Source organism: Hibiscus syriacus, unplaced genomic scaffold (assembly GCF_006381635.1).
Source record: "Hibiscus syriacus cultivar Baekdansim isolate YM2019G1 unplaced genomic scaffold, ASM638163v2 tig00116971_pilon, whole genome shotgun sequence".
NCBI classification, from domain to species: Eukaryota; Viridiplantae; Streptophyta; class Magnoliopsida; order Malvales; family Malvaceae; genus Hibiscus; species Hibiscus syriacus.
In genome coordinates, this window is record NW_024063495.1 from 1,226,052 (window position 1) to 1,245,831 (window position 19,780).

Consider the following 19,780-nt stretch of genomic DNA (forward strand, 5'->3'; position numbering starts at 1 on the left):
TTCGTTGTAGTTTACCTTGATGACATTGTGGTGTATAGTAAGACCTTGGAGGAACACGTTGAGCACTTGAGAAAGGTGTTCCAAGTCTTACGGGAGAACGAGCTCTATGTCAAGGAGGAAAAGTGCTCGTTTGCGCAGAAGGAGGTGCCGTTCCTAGGCCATATCGTTGGAGGAGGCAAGCTCCAGATGGATAGGGACAAGATTCGGGCGATTGATGAGTGGAAGCCACCCACCAAGACGACCGAGATGAGAGCATTCTTGGGACTAGCCAACTACTACCGACGGTTCGTGAAGGGCTATTCCAAGATTGCCACACCTTTGACCGAGTTGCTCAAGAAGGACAAGGTGTGGGATTGGAGCACAGAGTGCCAGGAGGCTTTTGAAAAGATCAAGGAAGCCATGGTGAGTGAGCCCGTGTTGGTGTTGCCAGACTACACCAAGCCTTTTGTTGTTTTCACCGATGCATCCGACGTCGCCATCGGTGGAGTCCTAATGCAAGAGGGACATCCGGTTGCATATGAGAGCCGGAAGCTCAATGAGACCGAGAGGAGGTACTCGGTTCATGAGAAGGAGATGACTGCAGTGGTGCACTGCTTGCGCACTTGGCGTCACTATTTGCTTGGTTCCAGGTTTGTGGTCTTTACCGACAACGTTGCAAATAGTTATTTTCTCACCCAAAAGAAGCTTTCTCCCAAGCAGGCTCGTTGGCAAGAGTTTCTTGCCGAGTTCGACTTTTCCATGGAGTACAAGCCAGGGAAGGTGAACTGTGTTGCAGATGGCTTAAGCCGGAGATATGCCATCGAGACTGTGGAAGGTACTTTGCTCGAGAGGATCAAAGAAGGGTTGCCCCATGACCCTGTGGCTGAGAGAATCATTGATGGAGCTAAGGAGGGGCGAACCAGGGAGTTTTGGCTCGAGGGGGAGTTGCTTTACTATCGAGGACATCGTCTCTTTGTACCTCGATATGGAAAGCTGCGCAAGGAGCTCATGAAGGAATGCCATGATTCCAAGTGGGCGGGACATCCGGGAGTTGATCGAACCTTGGCATTACTTTCGGAGCAGTACTATTGGCCACACATGACTGAGGATGTGCAGGCCTATGTGAAGACTTGTCTTGTGTGCCAACAAGACAAAATCGAGGCAAAGAAACCGGCGGGACTGTTACAACCTTTGCCCATTCCTGAGCGCCCATGGGAGAGTATTTCCATGGATTTTATCATTGGTTTGCCCAAGACTGATGGACTTTCGAGTATTATGGTTGTGGTTGACAGGTTTTCAAAGTATGCGACATTCATTCCAGCGTCCAAGGTATGTCCAGCCGTGGAGGCGGCTCGACTTTTCCTCAAGCATGTGGTGAAGTTTTGGGGGATGCCGAAAACCATCATTAGTGACCGGGACACACGGTTCACAGGAAGGTTCTGGACGGAGTTGTTCAAGTTGATGGGATCAAGCTTGAACTTTTCCACCGCAGTTCATCCACAAACCGACGGGCAAACTGAGCGAGTGAATGCTTTATTAGAGATTTATCTGAGGCACTATGTGAGTGCCAACCAACGTGACTGGCCGAAGTTGTTGGATGTGGCCCAGTTTTCCTACAACTTGCAACGGAGCGAGGCAACAAACCAGAGTCCGTTCGAGATCGTGACCGGGCAACAACCGTTGACACCCAACACGGTTGTTACTAAGTATGAGGGGCCAAATCCATCAGCGCACAATGTTGCCAAGGAGTGGCATGAGCAGCATGACTTAGCCCGAGCTTGTTTGCACAAGGCGGGGAAGCGGACCAAGAAGTGGGCCGACCGAAAGCGTAGGGACGTGAACTTTGAAGTTGGTGATCTTGTCCTTGCGAAACTGGCCAACATTTTGCGCCATGCAGATGTGCACAAGGGACTTGTGCGGAGGTATGAGGGTCCGTTCCGAGTTGTGAAGCGGGTAGGCACCATGGCCTACAAGTTGGAGTTACCTCCAACCATCCGAGCGCATCCCGTCATCCATGTGAGTCTACTCAAACCGTACCATCAGGATGCGGAGGATCCAGATCGAGGCAAGTCACACCGAGCACCAGTCGGAGTTGCGGTCTCCTATGACAAGGAGATCCAAGACATACAGGCGGAGAGAGTAATTCGACGACCAGGACACCGCCCAAGGCATGAGTACTTTGTTCTGTGGAAGGGACAACCCGAGTGTGAAGGGAGTTGGGAGCATGCCGAGGGACTTTGGCAATTCAAGACCAGGATAGACCAGTTTCATGCGAGACGAGTGACGAGGGCGTCACCGGAACCAGTGGGGGAGGGTGTCACGGACCGCGAGCCCACAACCAGGGTTAACACACGAGGAGTAGGCCAAGAGCACTTATGTGGCGTGTTGGACCTTTCTGAACCCATGAAGACTGGCCCATTCCATGGAGATGAAGAGCCTTACACGTTTATGGCAGGAGAATCCTTGGTTTAATGCAAAATCCTCATGATTCTTTCCATAAACTTTGTAATCTTTTATCTAAGGCAACATATAGCTAGCTTGATAGAGTTTCCTTAGTTAAGAGAGATTTTGTAATCATAATCCCTTGATTTGTGGGATTTAGGAGATTGTTTTTAATCTAGGCCGTCGATGTACTTAGATCTTAGCCGTTCATTGAGGGGAGCTTCCACTATAAATAGAGGCCTCTCCTCCTCATTTGTACTCACTTCTTCATTTTTGAGAAATCACAGAGCATTCTCTCAAAGTTCTCTTGTCTTGCTTATTGTGCTAAGTTCTCTTGTTTTTGCTTCCGTTGGGAATCTAAGCATCTTTGCTTGGGTTGTTTTCAGGCTGACTTAGCCGCAATCACAAAGAAGGCGACTAAGGCCGCACGTTCGAGGTGTTTAAGTTCCAAGGGCGTGACAATATACATATAATCATATATTCATTCATTAAACATAGGAAATAGACTTGTCACAAGTCTTGTTTCCATTTAGCACCATAAATGAATTAATATGCACTCACCTGGCCTCACTAGTCCATTTCAATCTCTTATCTTCCCTTTTTATCGATCTTACTTGTCAATGATTCCGGAACTCGTTTAGGCTCTGAATCTACATAATTATACAATTTAAGACAATAATTAGATACCTACACCTTTTAATTGGATACTAACAACTTAAACGAACTTATTAAACCAATATTAACATTTTCCTTTAGGGGGGAATCGGTTCCCTCCTGTGGGGGTATCGGTTCCCCTCTGGCATTCTGGAATTCTGTCGTTTGAAGGGGTATCGGTTCCCCTTGAATGGGTACCGATTCCCCTTGCCCAGAAATCATATTTTTAGCTCGAAAATCACTTCATTTTCTCTCAAACACTTCATATATCATCCCCTTTTCATTCTTAACTCTAGTACACATACTTAAACCAATCTATATTCATTTATTTCATCTTAAACCTCAAAATCCTATCATCCATATAAGATTCAAAAATCATACCAAATTTTCAATGTGTTCTAAATCAAATTCTATCACTCCAAATCTCTTAATTTAACCATTGACAAGTCAAATTTAACTTCAAATTCTACTTATCAATTCTTTTCCAAAGTTTCATATAAAAACTCCAAATCTTTAATCTCTCTTAACTCCTTCATTCTTTGATTTTTACTGTAACCCAAGCTTTCCTTATGTTTATCCATCAACTAAAGATCAAAACCAAGCTTAAAATTCAAATAATAATCAACTAATAAAACTCTCACCTTTGCCTTGCTCTCCCACGCATGAAGAAGAAGAAAGGAGAAGAGAACTCTGGATATTTCTCCCATTTCCCACGTGTATATAATTCCTTAAATGATCAAATGACCATTTTACCCTTTATTTCCTTTAACAATTACAAAATAACCTTCATCATATGTATCCACTAATCATTGAACTATTTCATTCTTATACTTTAGTCACCAAATTCTGAAACTTTACAATTTAGTCACTAACCCGATATTGAGGATGTTACACCCATCTTCCAGAAGAAACCAGATAAAATGATATCGCAATTGTATGTACTTCGTTCTGGAATGAAAAGACGGATTATTCGCTAGATGGATAACACTTTGACTATCGCAATACAAGACATTGTTTTCTTATTTATTGCCTAACTCTTCCAAGAAACTTTAGAGTCAAACCATCTTCTTGCTAGCTTCCGTATCAGCGACATATTCTGCTTCAGTTGTGGAGAGAGCAGCTATCTTCTGTAGTTGAGAAACCCAACTCACTGCGGTACCTCTTAGAGTATAGACATACCCTGTAATGCTTCTTCTGATGTCAACATTTCCGTCTAAGTCAACATCTACATAGCCTGTCAGTATCGTATATCCACCTTTAAAACAAAGTGTTTTGTTTGTGATACCCCACAGATATATGAGGATTCATTTGACTGCTTCCCAGTGTACATTGTCTGGATTATTCATGTACCTGCTAACAACACTCACTGCTTGAGCAATATCTGATCTAGTACAAACCATTACATACATCAGACTTCCAATTGCTGAGGCATATGACACCTTTATCATGTGTGCACGTTCTTCCTCCGTCTTTGGTGGCTGTTCTTTGGAGAGTCTAAAATGAACACCTAAAGGTGTACTTACTGATTTAGTATCTTGTATGTTGAACCTGGAGATTACTTTGTTAATGTATTCAGCCTGTGATAACATCAAAGTCCCCGACTTTGTGTCCCTCTTAATCCTCATCCCAATAATCTGTTTTGCATCGCCCAAATCTTTCATTGCAAACTGCTTCGACAATTTTTGCTTCAAGTTTATAATCTCTTGCATGTCTGAGTCTGCAACGAGCATGTCATCAACGTACAACAATAAAATAATAAAGATGTTGTCAAACTTCTTGATGTAACAACAATGATCTGCTTGACATCTGGTAAAACCATTGCTACCCATGAAGCTATCGAACTTCTTGTACCACTGTCTAGGAGCTTGTTTTAAACCATACAAGCTCTTCTTCAACCTGCATACCAGGTTTTTCTTGTCTACCTTTATGAAGCCTTATGGTTATGGCTGCCTCATATAGATTTCTTCCTCCAAATCACCATGAAGGAAAACTGTCTTCACATCTAACTACTCATGATGTAGATTCTCTGTAGCTATAATTTTCAACACCAGTCTGATTATAGACAGTTTCACGACTGGAGAGAAAATTTCATTGTAGTCAATACCTTCTTTTTGCTGAAAACCTTTGACAACCAATCTTGCTTTGGAGCGTTTGCTCCCATCGTGCTCTTCTTTGATCCTATAAACCCACTTGTTATGGAGCGCTTTCTTGCCTGGTGGTAATTCAGCTAATTCCCACAACATATTTGACATAAGCGAGTCTATCTCATCTTTCATGGAAGACTCCCACTTGACTGAATCCTTCACCTGCATTGCTTCATCATAACATTCTGGTTCACCATTGTCAGTCAGCAACAAGTAGTGCAAAGAAGGCGAATAACGCTGGGTTGATTTAGGAATTCTAGAGGAGCGTCTCAGTTCTGGTGTGCTTGATTCTTCTTGAACTGCTTCAGGACTGATCTAAACATCATTTCCATAAATCTCCTCAAACTCAGCAAATTCATTTGTTTCAGCTTCAGTATTGGATCTACTTGATTCTATGGTTGATCTTTGTACATCACATTCTCATTGAAAATGACATCTCTTCTTTTGATGATCTTTCGATTTTCATAGTCCCAAAAACGGTAACCAAACTCATCACCACCATAACCAACAAAGACACATTTGTTGGAATTAACATCAAGTTTACTTCTTTCAGCAGAATTTATGTGTACATAAGAAATACAACCAAATACTCTTAAGTGTGAAAGGTTTATTTCTTTTCTGCTCCAAACTTCCTCTGGTATTCCGCCATCCAAGAGAACTGAGGGCCCACGGTTGATCAGGTAAGCTGCAGTGTTGATAGCTTCAGCTCATAGCAATTTGGGCAAGCCGACATGTATCCTCATGCTTCTGGCACGTTCATTCAGAGTTCTGTTCATGCGTTCTGCTACGCCATGGGAACTATTGTCTCCATCTTGATCCCATTGTTTGTGCAAAATTATCTGAATCTACTATTTCTGTACTCTCCTCCATTATCAGACCTCAACCGCTTGACTTTCAAATCAGTCTCATTTTCCATCACGACCTTCCATTTTCTGAAGATATCAAAGACTTCTGATTTCATCTTCAGAAAATAAACCCACACATTCCTTGTAGAATCATCGATGAAGGTGACATAATATAGTGAGCCTGCAAGAGATGAAACTGGAGATGGTCCCCATACATCAGTATGAACAAACTATAACTTTTCAGCCTTGGGTGTCTTGCCAATTTTTGCAAAACTGACTTTCTTTTGTTTGTCAAAGATGCAATCCTTACATATTCCGACATCTATACTCTTTAGATCCGACACCTTCCCTTTTGAAAAAAGTGTCTTCATCCCTTTCTCGCTCATATGGCCAAGCCTTTGGTGTCATAGGTTTGATTTTCCATCAACATCTGCTACTGCAATGATATTCTTCAAATTTGAAGTTGCATAGAGAGTATCAGTCTTCTTACCACGAGTAATGACGAGTGTTCCTTTGGTAATCTTTCATTCACAGTCTGAAAAGGTTGTAAAATATCCTTCTCCATCAAGCTTTCCAACAGAAATCAAATTTCTTTTGAGGACACGAATATGTCTCACTCCTTTCAGCTTCTAGGTGGTATGGTTTGGAAACTTTAATCGAATATCTCTTTTTCCAACGATCTTCAAAGTTTCATCATCAGCTAGATGAACCTTCCCAAAATCACCACTGATATAATTCTCCATGATTTCTTGGCATGGGGTGGAGTGGAAAGATGCCCCTGAATCCAAGATCCATGATTCAATCGAACTGTTGACGCTTAGAATTATGGCATCACTTGTTTCCTCTGTCACGTTGACAGATTCCTGTGCGCCAGTATCTTTCTTCGGTGCTCGACAATCTTTTTTAAAATGACACTTCTTGCCGCAATTATAACAATTAAAATATTTTTCATGTTCTTGATTTTTTCCTTTTAGATTTCGATCTGCCACGATTTGGATTTCTTTCTGAAGTTCTCCCTCTAGACTTCGTGTGCAAGGCTGAGGAGCTTGATGCTTCACCCGATTCTCTCGATCGAATTTTTTCACTTAATACCAGATCCCGAACATCGTCGAATTTCAATTTAATGTTTCCCGACGAGCTGCTGACTGTTATAACAGTAGCATTTCAACTGTCTGGTAGAGATGATAAGAGAATTAAAACTCGAACTTCATCATCGAATTCAATTTCCACGGAACTCAACTGGGTTGTGATTGTGTTGAGTTCATTTAGGTGTTGAGCCACTGATACCCCTTCCGCCATCCGCAAATTAAATAATCTCCACATCAAGTGAACTTTGTTTGAGGCCGATAGCTTCTCATACATACTGGGGAGAGCCGCGCCATAAGACCCGCCGTGGTCTTTTTATTTGCTATGTTGAAAGCAACATTACGGGATAACTTCAGTCGAATAACTCCGAGGGCTTGTCTGTCGAGAAGAGCCCAATCTTCATTCTTCATGCCCTCTGGTTGCTTTCCTAAGATAGGTTGATATAGATTTTTCTGGTACAGAAAATCTTCAATCTGTATCTTCCAAAAGCCAAAACCCGCACCATCGAACTTCTCAATTTTCACATTCCCTTCGTCTGCAGCCATTACTCCCACTCGAATCTGGCTTCTTTTGGATCGTTTCTAACAATTCTTGCGAACCACCGTGTATTAGAACACCTCCGTCGACAAACTCATATCGCTGACCAAATTTTACTATTCACGAAATTCACTATTCACGTAAATAGTAACCTCGCAGAAAACTGATAAAATTCACCACGAAAAGCTATTGATATCAGTTGTTGGGAAATTAAACGAGTAATTTCCCCATAACCAGATTAGTGAGAATGCGAAATAAAAGCAGAAAAATAATATCCGAAATTGATAACGGAGTTCGCCCAATTTTGCGTACGTCTCCAGACTGCTGCAGATCTTTTACTAAAGAGAGAAAATTTACAGGTGTTTACAAAACACTCACAACCCACAAGAAAACTCTCTAAACTCTTTAGTATTGAGAGAAAAAAATGATTTGGGATGATTTTGAAGCTAAATGGGTTAAGGTATTTATAGTTGAAGCTTATAGACTAATCTTGTAAATACCCTAAAGTACAGAGGCTAAATTTATAATTTTTCCATTACAATTTTTCAACAAAAATCTGTCAAACTTTGAACCATGCACCATTCAATGTCAAACTTTGAACCATGCACCATTTGGTGCCAAACTTTGAACTTTCAACATCTATTTGGTGTAGATGCATGATTTTTCTGCATTGATTCCACCCTTCAGCAGCTCTGTTTCCTCTGAAGACAAATCCCACAACATATTTATAATCATTGACCAACTTATGAGCCTTTAGTATCTTGACTTGTGAAGCAATAATATGCTTACAGTGAAACTGAACAACAAATGGAGGAAGAACGCAATGATGTTGACAATCAAATTGCTCAAAAAATATCAATCTCTCACACCCGAAAAAGCATGGCTATTAAAATTGAGCAATTTCGCCCCAAAATAATTAGCAAGTGCCTTTGCCAACGTCTCCTGATATATCTCAGACCCTGCATAAACATTTGAAGTAAAAAAAATGAAAAACAGAACCCTTAATTTAGCAGTTTAATGCCACAGATACAAAAAAATACATTGTATTGACAAAACAGACCTGCAGGACCAAAGAGTAAAATCCTCGGATTCAAGAGGTTAGCTCTGAAGTATAATTAGCATGCTTTTTGTGCTTGAGGTAAATAAATGAAGCTGCTATCAGCACATTTGTTTGTATTTTCACGGGAAAGATAGAAATTCACCAATTAATGATGCATCATTATGCAAATAAATAACCAAACAACTCTGATCATTTTGAATTATTTGGAGGAAAGTTCAGAATGCATAGAAGAAAAGATAGCATAAAGTTCACTAGTTAAACAATAATAAGAACAGTGCACAATCTGCATAAAGACAAAACAATCTCGAATTACTACTCATCACAGGTTGAATTAAACTTAAATAGCCTGTACCAGAACCATCAGATATGCTATCATCACATGCCTAGATGGTAGCAGACACATTGAAGAAAGGTAATTAAAGTGCCTAATTTATTTATCACTCTTCCTTTCCTTGCCTAATAGTCTCTCATGCTCAATAACAGAGTTCCGCTACTAGATTCAAACCAGAGCACGATTTGGTACCTAATTTAGCTTCTGGCAAGGGGTAAAATATTTCTTTAATAAAAAAGAGACACATGCACAAAGTTCTAGTATACCTCAAATAATATGTGAAGTTTTCAAACGACACTTCTAATTTTCGGCCATCAAGAATTCCTGCATGAAGTTTCGCTTTGAATACTGCTTTGCAGGATGAAGCAATTATTGGTGATGCTGGTTGTGAATCCTTTGTCCCATCATTTCGTTCGTTGAATACCTGTTTACAGATACTTCTGCAAAATTTCAGATCACAACTAGTTGTTGGAGAAAACATCCTCCAGAAATGTCATGGTAAATCATTCAGCCAGAGAGTTACAGGATGCCTGCCTCTGCTTCTGTTCCAGATGGCAATATGTTGGCCCCAGTAACAGCTGTTGGATCTCCTGCATTCAGGACCTTTGCATCCTTAACTGCAACAAAATTCCTGAGTAGCTGAAATATCTAAATCGAGAGAATCAAATCAAGGAGATGACAAAAATAAGCATAGACAAAGAAACACATAATCAGCAACATGAAGATTAAAAGGACAAGCAATAGATTGACTTTAATAAATTGCCAAAAAGGATACATATGCATATTACACCGACAACCCGAAGACAACCTCATCACCCGAGTTAAGCATGCAAGTAGATTACTGCCTTTGCACTGATTATGTCAACAAAAAATGAGTACTCATACTGCATGTACATAATGAGTCTATCTTCAAAAAGCATACATACACACAAATATAAAAATTGAAAGAAAAAAAAGCAGGAAGAAAGAAACACAAAATGTGAAACCCTAAATCCACAGAGAAAAAGCACGAATTCCTCTTGTATGCAGAATCATTCTTGATTTTGTAGCAATCCGACAAAAAGCAACAAATGGAATGTAAAAATTTGGGTGATACCTGAATGTGTTTGATCGTAAAAAGAAGTTGACTAACTGCCTGGTCCATATGTAATTGGAAATTGCAAAGTCCACTCGAGCCTATTGCGAATTTTCATGTGCAAATGAGAACATTAGGGTTCTGCAGGGATATCCAACTCATTACAAATAATAAAATAACTTTTATTTAAGTTAAATATATATGCATACATACAAGTATATATACACAGAGAGAAGATTCTTATCCAAAAGATGATGTTTCAATACCAGCCGAGACTGTGACAAAAGCACGCACCAAGGTATAGGTCTATAACCAACTGGCTGAGAAACTTTAAAAACAAGATTATCCAAATTCAGTATAAAAAAAAAGTTCCACAAAAGCAAATGAACATCCAAACATAACTCGAACACACTTAAGTTCAATAAAAGATATGACGCATCTCAAAACTCTCAAATTCAAATCCAAATTCAAATAACGTAAGGTGCAACAGCCGATGATGCCTCTTCCTTTCTGGCATTCACACTGTCTTCGGCGATCTGAGCCTGGGAGCTGTCACGATCTCCGGGATCCACAACTGGAGTCGTACACTTTTCTTTCGCACTCTCCTCTTCCGCCGTCGGTCTCTCCTCGTTGTTCACCTGATAAAAAAAGGAGCCAAAAAGGTCAATAACTAACTACTCGAATCAGGCATTCTCAAAAAAAAAAAAAAGATTTTGGTGCGTTTCATGCCAACACCTTTTGCCGTTTTCGAGACTTATCTTCAGAAGAAGAATCCGTACTACTGTCACGAGAGCTTAATTTATTTTTTCTTAGTGAGAGAGGTTTATATAGCAATTGAGTTGACTGATCACATTTCTTGATTTTCTTGCTTTCCTTTTCTAAAGAAAATAGAAATGAAAAATTACAAGAAAAAAAGGGGGGGTGGTACTGGTGTGTGATATTATCAAGCGTAAGGGCCAAAATTTATTTTTAATAGATTTTCATTTTTTATGTAGATATAGAAGAGGATAATTATTTAAAATTAATTATAAGAAAATTATTAATATAATAAAAAGGGTAAACTACTCGTTTAGTATATAAATTATCAGTTTTAATCTATTTTAGTACTTAAACTTTCTATTTTTTTAAAAATCATACCTAACATTTAATTTTTATTTCATTTTAGTATTCGTCGTAAAAAACTTAACGCTCACACCCGGACATTCATGGTACTCGAATCTGAGACTTCAAGAAATAACCACAATTCTTTTACCACCAAAATTATTTGCTTTGCGCTATAAAATATTTTTTTTGAAAATTAGAAATGCTGTGGAATGGGTTTCACAGGAATTTACTTCATTTAACATCTTATTAAACGGGATCATACAGATTTTATGAGTGGTGAACGAGGATGAGAATAAAAGTTAAACCAGTCGTGGGTGATAGGTCAAACTTGAATCGTTGTTTGTATCATTACAAATGGAGGTGGAGGATTATGTTAAAACCTGATCAGTTAGAGTGCTAATAAAGATCTTAAACAAGGCTTAAAATTAAAGTAAAACAAAGAGAACATCATTAATAAGTGTATATAATATATCATGTTTTAAATTGGGAAGATTAATTATGATTCATGGGTTAAACTCTGCATGTGAGGTACCAAGAAAATTAGGGTTTGGATTTTATAAAGCTACTCTCTTCTTAGAAAATTCGAGTTATAAAATTATCGAATCGATTTTCAGTTTAGATCATTTAAATATGATATGAGATTCAAATTCTCTCAAATTAAATTAGATTATATTTAAATTTTAAATTTGAATCATATTATATCGATTAAGTTGGAATTAATCATAATTTATAGATTGATCTTTGTTTCTTCTCTGTATTCACCTGAAAGTTAGTTGAGCCATGTGTAAGATTTCTTAATTCTCTCTGTGATTGATGTAGCTAGGACATTGTTTAGGTAGCATAGATGAGATTCAAGGAATGAAGTATATGGTAAGTTTTTAACTATGTCGATCATATATAAAAATGATAAAATATTGAATGGTTGGGTCTGATTGATTTTATTTTTGAAAACAAATCGGTCGAGTTAGTTTAGGATGAAAAATCTTCAATTCGAATCAAAATAATAGGAAAAATAATTATTATAGTACCTCTCTCTATAATAATTTATAAATTAAATATCTTTTTTATCGAATAAAAATATTTTTTCACATTTTTGTTAGATTAAATCGAATGCAGATTTTTACCATAAAATTCGAGTCAAGTTTTTTATATCAGTTAACTATGAGTGAAAAAAATTAAAATAACATATTAAATTCGACTTCGAATTAAACTCAAATTGCATGAACAAATTCTCCCCCAATGAAATTTGTTGTTTCACAAATCCCTTTAGCTGAACTTGGCTAGCGAAGTGAAATGTATGTATATGTAACTGAAAACTCATTTTTTACAGACAAAAATCACTTTCTTGGATGCATTTACAAGTAGAGCATAGTTTTTAGGAAGATATACGAAGAAGGCCTTCAGACGAAGTAGCTGGGAGCCTCCTTTCGTCTCAAACCACACTCGCCGTAGAGCTCGTTCCATTGACGCAGAGTTCTCATGTTCACAGACTCCGACCATATGCTGACATGTACTCTTTCATGAGCATTTTTAAAGTCCTCCATGTTTAAAGGGCGTAGGTCGGAAGTCTTGCTCGAAGGTGGTGCAGGTTTGCCTTCGGCTCGAGCAGCGGCTTGTTCCTGCCATCAATGTTGAAAACAAAGTCGGTTTGACATAAACAACCCGATTGCAATTCCTAATTACTAATTTCATTGACTCAACCTTCATTACCTTTTCCTCCTTTTCAAGAATCTCTTGAATTGGACAGTGCGCAGCAGTCACACACAGATTCTGCAACAAAAAACAAGTAAACAATCAGTCATCTAAATCATCATAAGGAAAAAAGCAGTCTGGAGTTTAATGTAACCTTAAGGTCGCTCCCGGAATATCCGTCCGTCATACTCGCAATAGCATCCAAATCAACATCAGAGGACACGTCCTCTTTTTCTAGAATAGCATTGAGTATCTTTGCTCTATTTGCGCCATTCGGCAGGTCCACCATCAATCTACCAAAATTGAGGAACTATTAGTATATGGTACCCATCAAATTAAAAGAGCAATGTTTAACTCAAAGGTGAATGTCTGTTTCTTTTATCAAAGAAGAACCGAAATGATACTTCACCTGCGTGGCAGCCTTCGAATGACAGCCTCATCGAGGTCATAAGGCCTATTAGTGGCAGCAAGTACAAGAACCCGTTCGGTGTCTTTTGTAAGTAGACCATCCCAATTCATCATGAATTCATTTTTCATCTTACGCATGGCTTCATGCTCCTGGGAAATATCCCTCTGCTTCAACATGCTATCAACCTATATAGTTCAGTGCAGGGATGAGAGGAAAACCACAATGACTTTGGGATAACCCCCGGAATTAAAATTTGAATCAAGTATCACGAATAACCAACCTCGTCAATAAATATGACACAGGGAGCGATTTTACTAGCTAGGGAAAAAACAGCTTTAACATATTTCTCACCATCACCATACCACTGCAGAAAAAGAGATAAAAGTTTCATATAAGATATGACACCATGGGAAAAGAAAATCAGTCGAAAAGGAACAACAAAATCAACCTTCGATGTGAGGCTTGACATTGATATACTGATGAAGTTTGCACCAGCTTCCGTAGCAACGGCCTTTGCCAGCATGGTCTTTCCGGTTCCGGGAGGTCCAAACAAGAGTATGCCCTTGCAAGGCTGATTATTTTTACATAAAAATCAACAAATGACATAAAAAATTGAAATGCAGAAGCGTATTGCTATATGGTAAATAAACCTTGGTTAGCTGCCCCTTGCAGAAGAGTTCAGGCCTCTGTAAAGGAAGCATGACCAACTCCTTTAATGTATCCTTCACCTTTTCAAGTGCTCCAATATTGTTAAAGGTAACTCCAATGTCATCCGGTGGAACGACATCAGCTAAAAGCTTCCTCTCGAATTCATTTTCAGTTACGACATTCTGTTATGAGCAAAACAACCACGATGAAGATTTAATGGTCGGTCACATTCTAGTCAAAGAATACACCATAATTTTGAAATGAAAAGACAAATGAGACTCGATATTGTGCATCTCATTTCGAAGGCAGGTACAAAGAGGACCTTAAGTGACTTCTTCAAGCTTTTAGATTCATTCTTGATAGCCTGGAATATTCCGATGCCATACTGGATGCTGCCAGAATAACAATTAACTATGCAGATAAAAACATTATAACAGAAATGAGAAGATTTTTTCAGGTACCTTTCATAAGATAAAACAAGCCTCGAGTTAGCATCAGCTTCCGGATTCTGCTTTAGATGGTGACTTAGAGCCCATCCAACTACCTTCTCGGCGACTGCAAGGCATACCAAAATATAAAATTTATTGACAATTCCATACTGTTCTGCATTAGATGATGATATGTCAAAAGAAAACTTACTTTTATCTGTAAGGGTCAGATCCTTGATGCACAAACTTTCAAGCCCTTGACATTCCATACTATTCTGAACCAAAACCTACATGAATAACCAAAAGTATTAATTTCACTCAGAGATCTCCTGGGGACATTAAAGCCCCAAATAGAAGATAAAAAGCAACAAAAACGAATGTTGCTAACAGTTCGTAGGAGATCTAAGTTTGTCTTCATTTTCAGAGTTGCTGCATCATGATCCAATTGGAGCTTCCAAGATGTGAGCAGGGGTGCATCCTGCAGTAATACATAAGCTTCCATAGTATGTTCGATTTAAACATAAGCTTCGACAGTATGCTCGAGTTAAAACACATGTACAAGCAGTGCCACACAAACAGAATTTCTTATTTGGGATACACCAAACAAACCTGTGGCTTGCGAATGGTCACTTTGTTTGGAAAAAGCACAGCCAATATTTTTTTTTCCTTTGAAACTTCCTTCCCCTTGTCATGCCCCTTAGCACAGACAAAACGATCCTGAAAATTCCAAAAGAGTAAAAATGCCACGTATGCATTGAGGAAAAAACATATTTGCTAGCATAAAACTGAAAGTAGTATACAGATGAAAGAGCTTAATAAAACTGAAAGTGGACATTCATGTTTGATCCCAAGAACAACATATTATCTATAGACTCCAAATTTAATTCTCATAAGAGAATTGCCAAGAATATTAACTTCGAATTTCATGTAACATGCTCTGGAATCAGATAAATTAAATCCAAAATTTCTTCGACAAGAAAATACCAACCCCATCATTTGAAAACCACCCACATTCGTCATTAGTAAAAAAAAAAAAAAAACTATCTGTAAAGATTGAACCATTACCGGCAATGACAATCCAAAGTGACCAGTTTGAAGTATGTTGCAAGTCAAACCACCAGGATGTGACTACAAGGATAAAATGCCACAACATAAGATACTTCTAAATCTTTTAACGTTTAAATGAATACAAGTCATACTAAAAACACGAAATTGATAAGTTGTCATTAACCACTGATATAGTCTGCTTGCAATTTTGATTTCCAATTCTTTCAGGCATTAATTCTACTATTTTTTTTTTCACACCCAAAAAACAAAAAAACAAGGCGAATTTCCTTACCTTATGTTCAAAAGATTGAGCACGAGAACAAGTCAAAAGAGTTAACAACACAAAAAGCAAATGTACCTTCTCTTTATGATTGTCAGAATGAGTGTGAGAACCAATTACGATGACATTGTCGGGAAGCTTTTCAAGTTTTTCCTTAAACGTGTTACAAGAGTCATTTTCTGCGATAAACTCCTCATCATATTTTGCGAGAAACTTCTCAGCATCTTTCATAAACAAAATAAAAGGCGAAGTTCTGCTCTCATTGTGCACAACCTGATAAAAAAAGAAAGGTTTAGTTATAAAGAAACAAAAAATGGAAGCAAACCGCAAAATCAAGAATGTCACCTCAAACAATGCTTTAATATGTCTTTTGCCAAAGCCCGAGTTCTTCAAACAAAGAAGATCAGAACCTAGAGAGAAATGGAGAAAGACCCTTAATAATTAGAGGTAAGAAAAGCTTAAACATTGGACACAGTCATCAAAATGCGTATAGAACATCACCATTGCAGAAATACCCATAGCCTGGCTCACAATTTTGTCCAAGGTCAACACCGTCGGGAACGGGTTTATCAAACTGTACACCAATTTTTGAGAAAGGATTGTTCTTAAAAAGTAACACGACCCACCCACGAATCCCATAAGGTGGACCGCTGTAGATTGAATTGATAAAGAATGAATTAGAGAGTTGCAAAAAAAAAAAAAAAAAAATACGATAAGAACATGTGAGATAGGATCAAACCAAGAAAACCATATGCCTGTGTCATTGAGATCAGGTGGAAATGCATTTTCATTATAACCTTAAAAGAGAGATTACAAGGGAATTTAAAGGAATTAATTTAAGAACTTGTAAGATGGAAAGAGATTGCAGTACCTAGATGGAGACGCTGCTGGATTCATAAACTTTACTCTGTCACCTGGACGTTCCATGTTAGGGTAATAGTCGAAAAGTAAAAACTTATAAAATGTTAATAACACAAAAACCTTAAGTGAAAGGTCTTTCAGAAACTGTAAATACCTATATTAAACATTTGATTCTTAGATGTCCTAGATGAGGAAGGCATGGTAATAGCTTCTGTCATTGGTTGAGATTCCAGCACACACGCAGGGGCGGCCACAGGGCTTGAAGTTACTGCTTCAACAGTTGGCAAACCCTCGGCCAAATCAGTCGGTCCAGGGCTCTGTTTGGTGTAGATACATGATTTTTCTGCATTGATTCCATCCTTCAGCAGCTGTGTTTCCTCCGCAGACAAATCCTACAACATATTTATAATCATCAATTGACCAACTTATGAGCCTTTAGTATCTTGACTTGTGAAGCAATAATATGCTAACAGTGAAACTGAACAACGGAGGAAGAATGCAATGATGTTGACAATCAACTTGATCATAAAATATCAATCCCTTACACCCGAAAAAGCATGACTGCTAAAAATGAGCAATTTCGCCCCAAAATAATTAGCAAGTGCCTTTGTCAACATCTCCTGATATATCTCAGACCCTGCATAAACATTTGAAGTAAAAAATGAAACTCCCCCCTTAATTTAGCATTTTAATGCCACAAATACAAACAATACATTGTATCGACACAACAGACCTGCAGGACCAGAGAGTAAAATCCTCGGATTAACAGATGTTAGCTCTGAAGTATACTTGGCATGCTTTTTGTGCTTGAGGTGAATAAATGAAGCTTCTATCAGCACATTTTTTGTATTTTCACTGGAAAGATAGAAATTCACCAATTAATGATGCATCATTACAAAAATAAATAACCAAACAACTCTGATCACTTCGAATTATTTGGGGGGAAAGTTCAGAATGCATAGAAGAAAAGATAGCATAAGTTCACTAGTTAAACAATAATAAGAACAGTTCACAATCTGCATATAGACAAAACAATCTCGAATTACTACTCATCACAGGTTGAGTTAAAATTAAATAGTCTGTAGCGGAACAATCAGTTATGCTATCATCACATGCCTAGATGGTAGCAGATACAATTAAGAAAGGTAATTAAAGTGCCTAATTTACTTATTACTCTTCCTTTCCTTGCCTAACAGTCTCCCATGTTCACTAACAGAGTTCCGTTTCTAGATTCAAACCAGATCATGATTCAGTACCTAATTTAGCTTCTGTCAAGGGGTAAAATATTTCTTTAATAAAAAAGAGGCGCATGCACAAAGTTCAGTATACCTCAAATAATATGGGAAGTTATCAAATGACACTTCTAAGTTTTGGCCATCAAGAATTCCTTCATGAAGTTTCGCTTTGAATACTGCTTTGCAGAATGAAGCAATTATTGGTGACGCTGGCTGTGAATCCTTTGTCCCATCGTTTCGTTCCTTGAATTCCTGTTTACAGAAACTTTTTCAAAATTTCAGATCACAAGTAGTTTTTGGAGCAAACATCCTCCAGAAAGGTCATCGTAAATCATTCACCCAGAGAGTTCTAGGATGCCTGCCTTTGCCTCTGTGCCGGATGAAAATATGGTGGCCCCAGTAACAGTTGATGGATCTCCTGCATTCTGGACCTTTGCAACCTTAAATTCAACCACATCTATGAGTAGCTGAAATATCTAAATCGAGAGAATCAAATTAAGGAAATGACAAACATAAGCATAGACAAAGAAACACATAACCAGCAACATGAAGATTGAAATGACAATAGTAACACTGGCAATAGATTGACTTTAAAAAGTTGCCATCGAGCCCAAGAAAAGGATACATATGCATGATTCACCGACAACCCGAAGACAACCTCATCACCCGAGTAAAGCATGCAAGTAGATTTTATCTTCACCACAGTCCCATTTACTTGCACCGATCCCTTGCTCCCGATGCTTTCTAACATGGCTACTGAACTGCCTTCGCGCTGATTATGTCAACAAAAAATGAGCACTAATACTGCATGTGCATAATAATGAGTCTATCTCCAAAAAGCATACATACGCACAAATCTAAAAATTGAAAAAAAAAACAGGAAAAAAAAACAGAAAACCCTAAATCCACAGAGAAGAAACACGAATTCCTCATCTATGCAGAAGCATTCTTGATTTTGTAGCAATCCGACAAAAAGCAACGAATTGAATGTAAAAATTTGGGCGATACCTTAATGCGTTTGATCGTAAAAAGAAGTTCACTGACTGTCTGGTCCTTTTCTAATTGGAAATCGCATAGTCCACTCGAGCCAATTGCGAAATTTCGCGTGCTAATGGGAACATTAGGGTTCTGCAGTAATAACATAATTTTTATTTAAGTTAAATATACATACATACAAGTATATATATACACAGAGAATATTCTTATCCAAAAGATGATGTTTTCAATACCAGCGCAGACTGTGACATAAGCACGCACCAAGGTATAGGTCTATAACCAACTGGCAGAGAACCTTTAAAACAACAATAAGATTCCAATTCAGTAAAAAAGAAAGTTCCACAAAAGCAAAAGATATGCAAGAATTGAAGTAAACAAACAATGAAAAGATATGATGCGTCTCAAAACTCTCAAATGCAAATCCAAATTCAAATAACCTAATGTGCCAATCACGGAAAGTTGAAAAACTAACAACTGACCCTTAGAGTCAGGGCACTTAACGGGAGGTGCAGCAGCCGATGATACCTCTTCCTTCCCGGCATTCACACTATCTCCGACGATCTGAGCCTCGGTGTTGTCACGATCTGCGGGATCCACAACTAGCTTGGTACACTTTTCTTTCGCACTCTCCACTTCCCCATTCGGCTTCTCCTCATTTTCCACCTGATAAGAAAAAGGAGCCAAAAAGGTCAATAACTAACTGCTCGAATCCGTCAATCTCAAAACCAAAAAAAAAAAAAGCGAATTCGGATGCTTTTCATGCTAACACCTTTTGCCGTTTTGTAGACTCATCTTCAGAAGAAGAATCCGTACTATTGCCGCCAGAGATAGATTGATTTCGTTTCGTTGAAACCATGGCTGTCTGCTACCCAATATTTTTTTTTCTTGTGGGGGAGATTGAATTTATAAAATCGTCAGGTATTTATA

At 38.4% G+C, this 19,780-nt stretch overlaps 2 protein-coding genes and 1 long non-coding RNA gene across 3 annotated transcripts; all 3 read right to left on the reverse strand.

The window, feature by feature from the left end:
- Positions 1–9,621: 9,621 nt before the first annotated feature.
- LOC120191822 lies at positions 9,622–11,036 on the reverse strand. The gene is made up of 4 exons (XR_005522733.1): positions 10,889–11,036; positions 10,367–10,791; positions 10,175–10,254; positions 9,622–9,695 (listed from the first exon to the last, which is right to left on the reverse strand). It is a non-coding gene; the product is annotated as an uncharacterized LOC120191822 (long non-coding RNA).
- A 1,460-nt stretch (positions 11,037–12,496) lies between these two features.
- Positions 12,497–16,027, reverse strand: LOC120191819 (protein MSP1-like). The gene is made up of 14 exons (XM_039194725.1): positions 15,840–16,027; positions 15,500–15,562; positions 15,044–15,151; positions 14,823–14,912; positions 14,646–14,721; positions 14,468–14,561; positions 14,329–14,398; positions 14,009–14,188; positions 13,807–13,929; positions 13,639–13,722; positions 13,359–13,543; positions 13,104–13,242; positions 12,968–13,027; positions 12,497–12,876 (listed from the first exon to the last, which is right to left on the reverse strand). The coding sequence occupies exons 1-14, from the start codon at positions 15,990–15,992 to the stop codon at positions 12,658–12,660; spliced, it is 1,644 nt and encodes a 547-aa protein (XP_039050656.1). The 5' UTR covers positions 15,993–16,027; the 3' UTR covers positions 12,497–12,657.
- Positions 16,028–16,670: 643 nt separating this feature from the next.
- Positions 16,671–18,314, reverse strand: LOC120192098. The gene is made up of 5 exons (XM_039194948.1): positions 18,216–18,314; positions 17,952–18,109; positions 17,356–17,477; positions 17,168–17,259; positions 16,671–17,014 (listed from the first exon to the last, which is right to left on the reverse strand). The coding sequence occupies exons 1-5, from the start codon at positions 18,312–18,314 to the stop codon at positions 16,760–16,762; spliced, it is 726 nt and encodes a 241-aa protein (XP_039050879.1). The 3' UTR covers positions 16,671–16,759.
- Between the last annotated feature and the right edge of the window lie 1,466 nt (positions 18,315–19,780).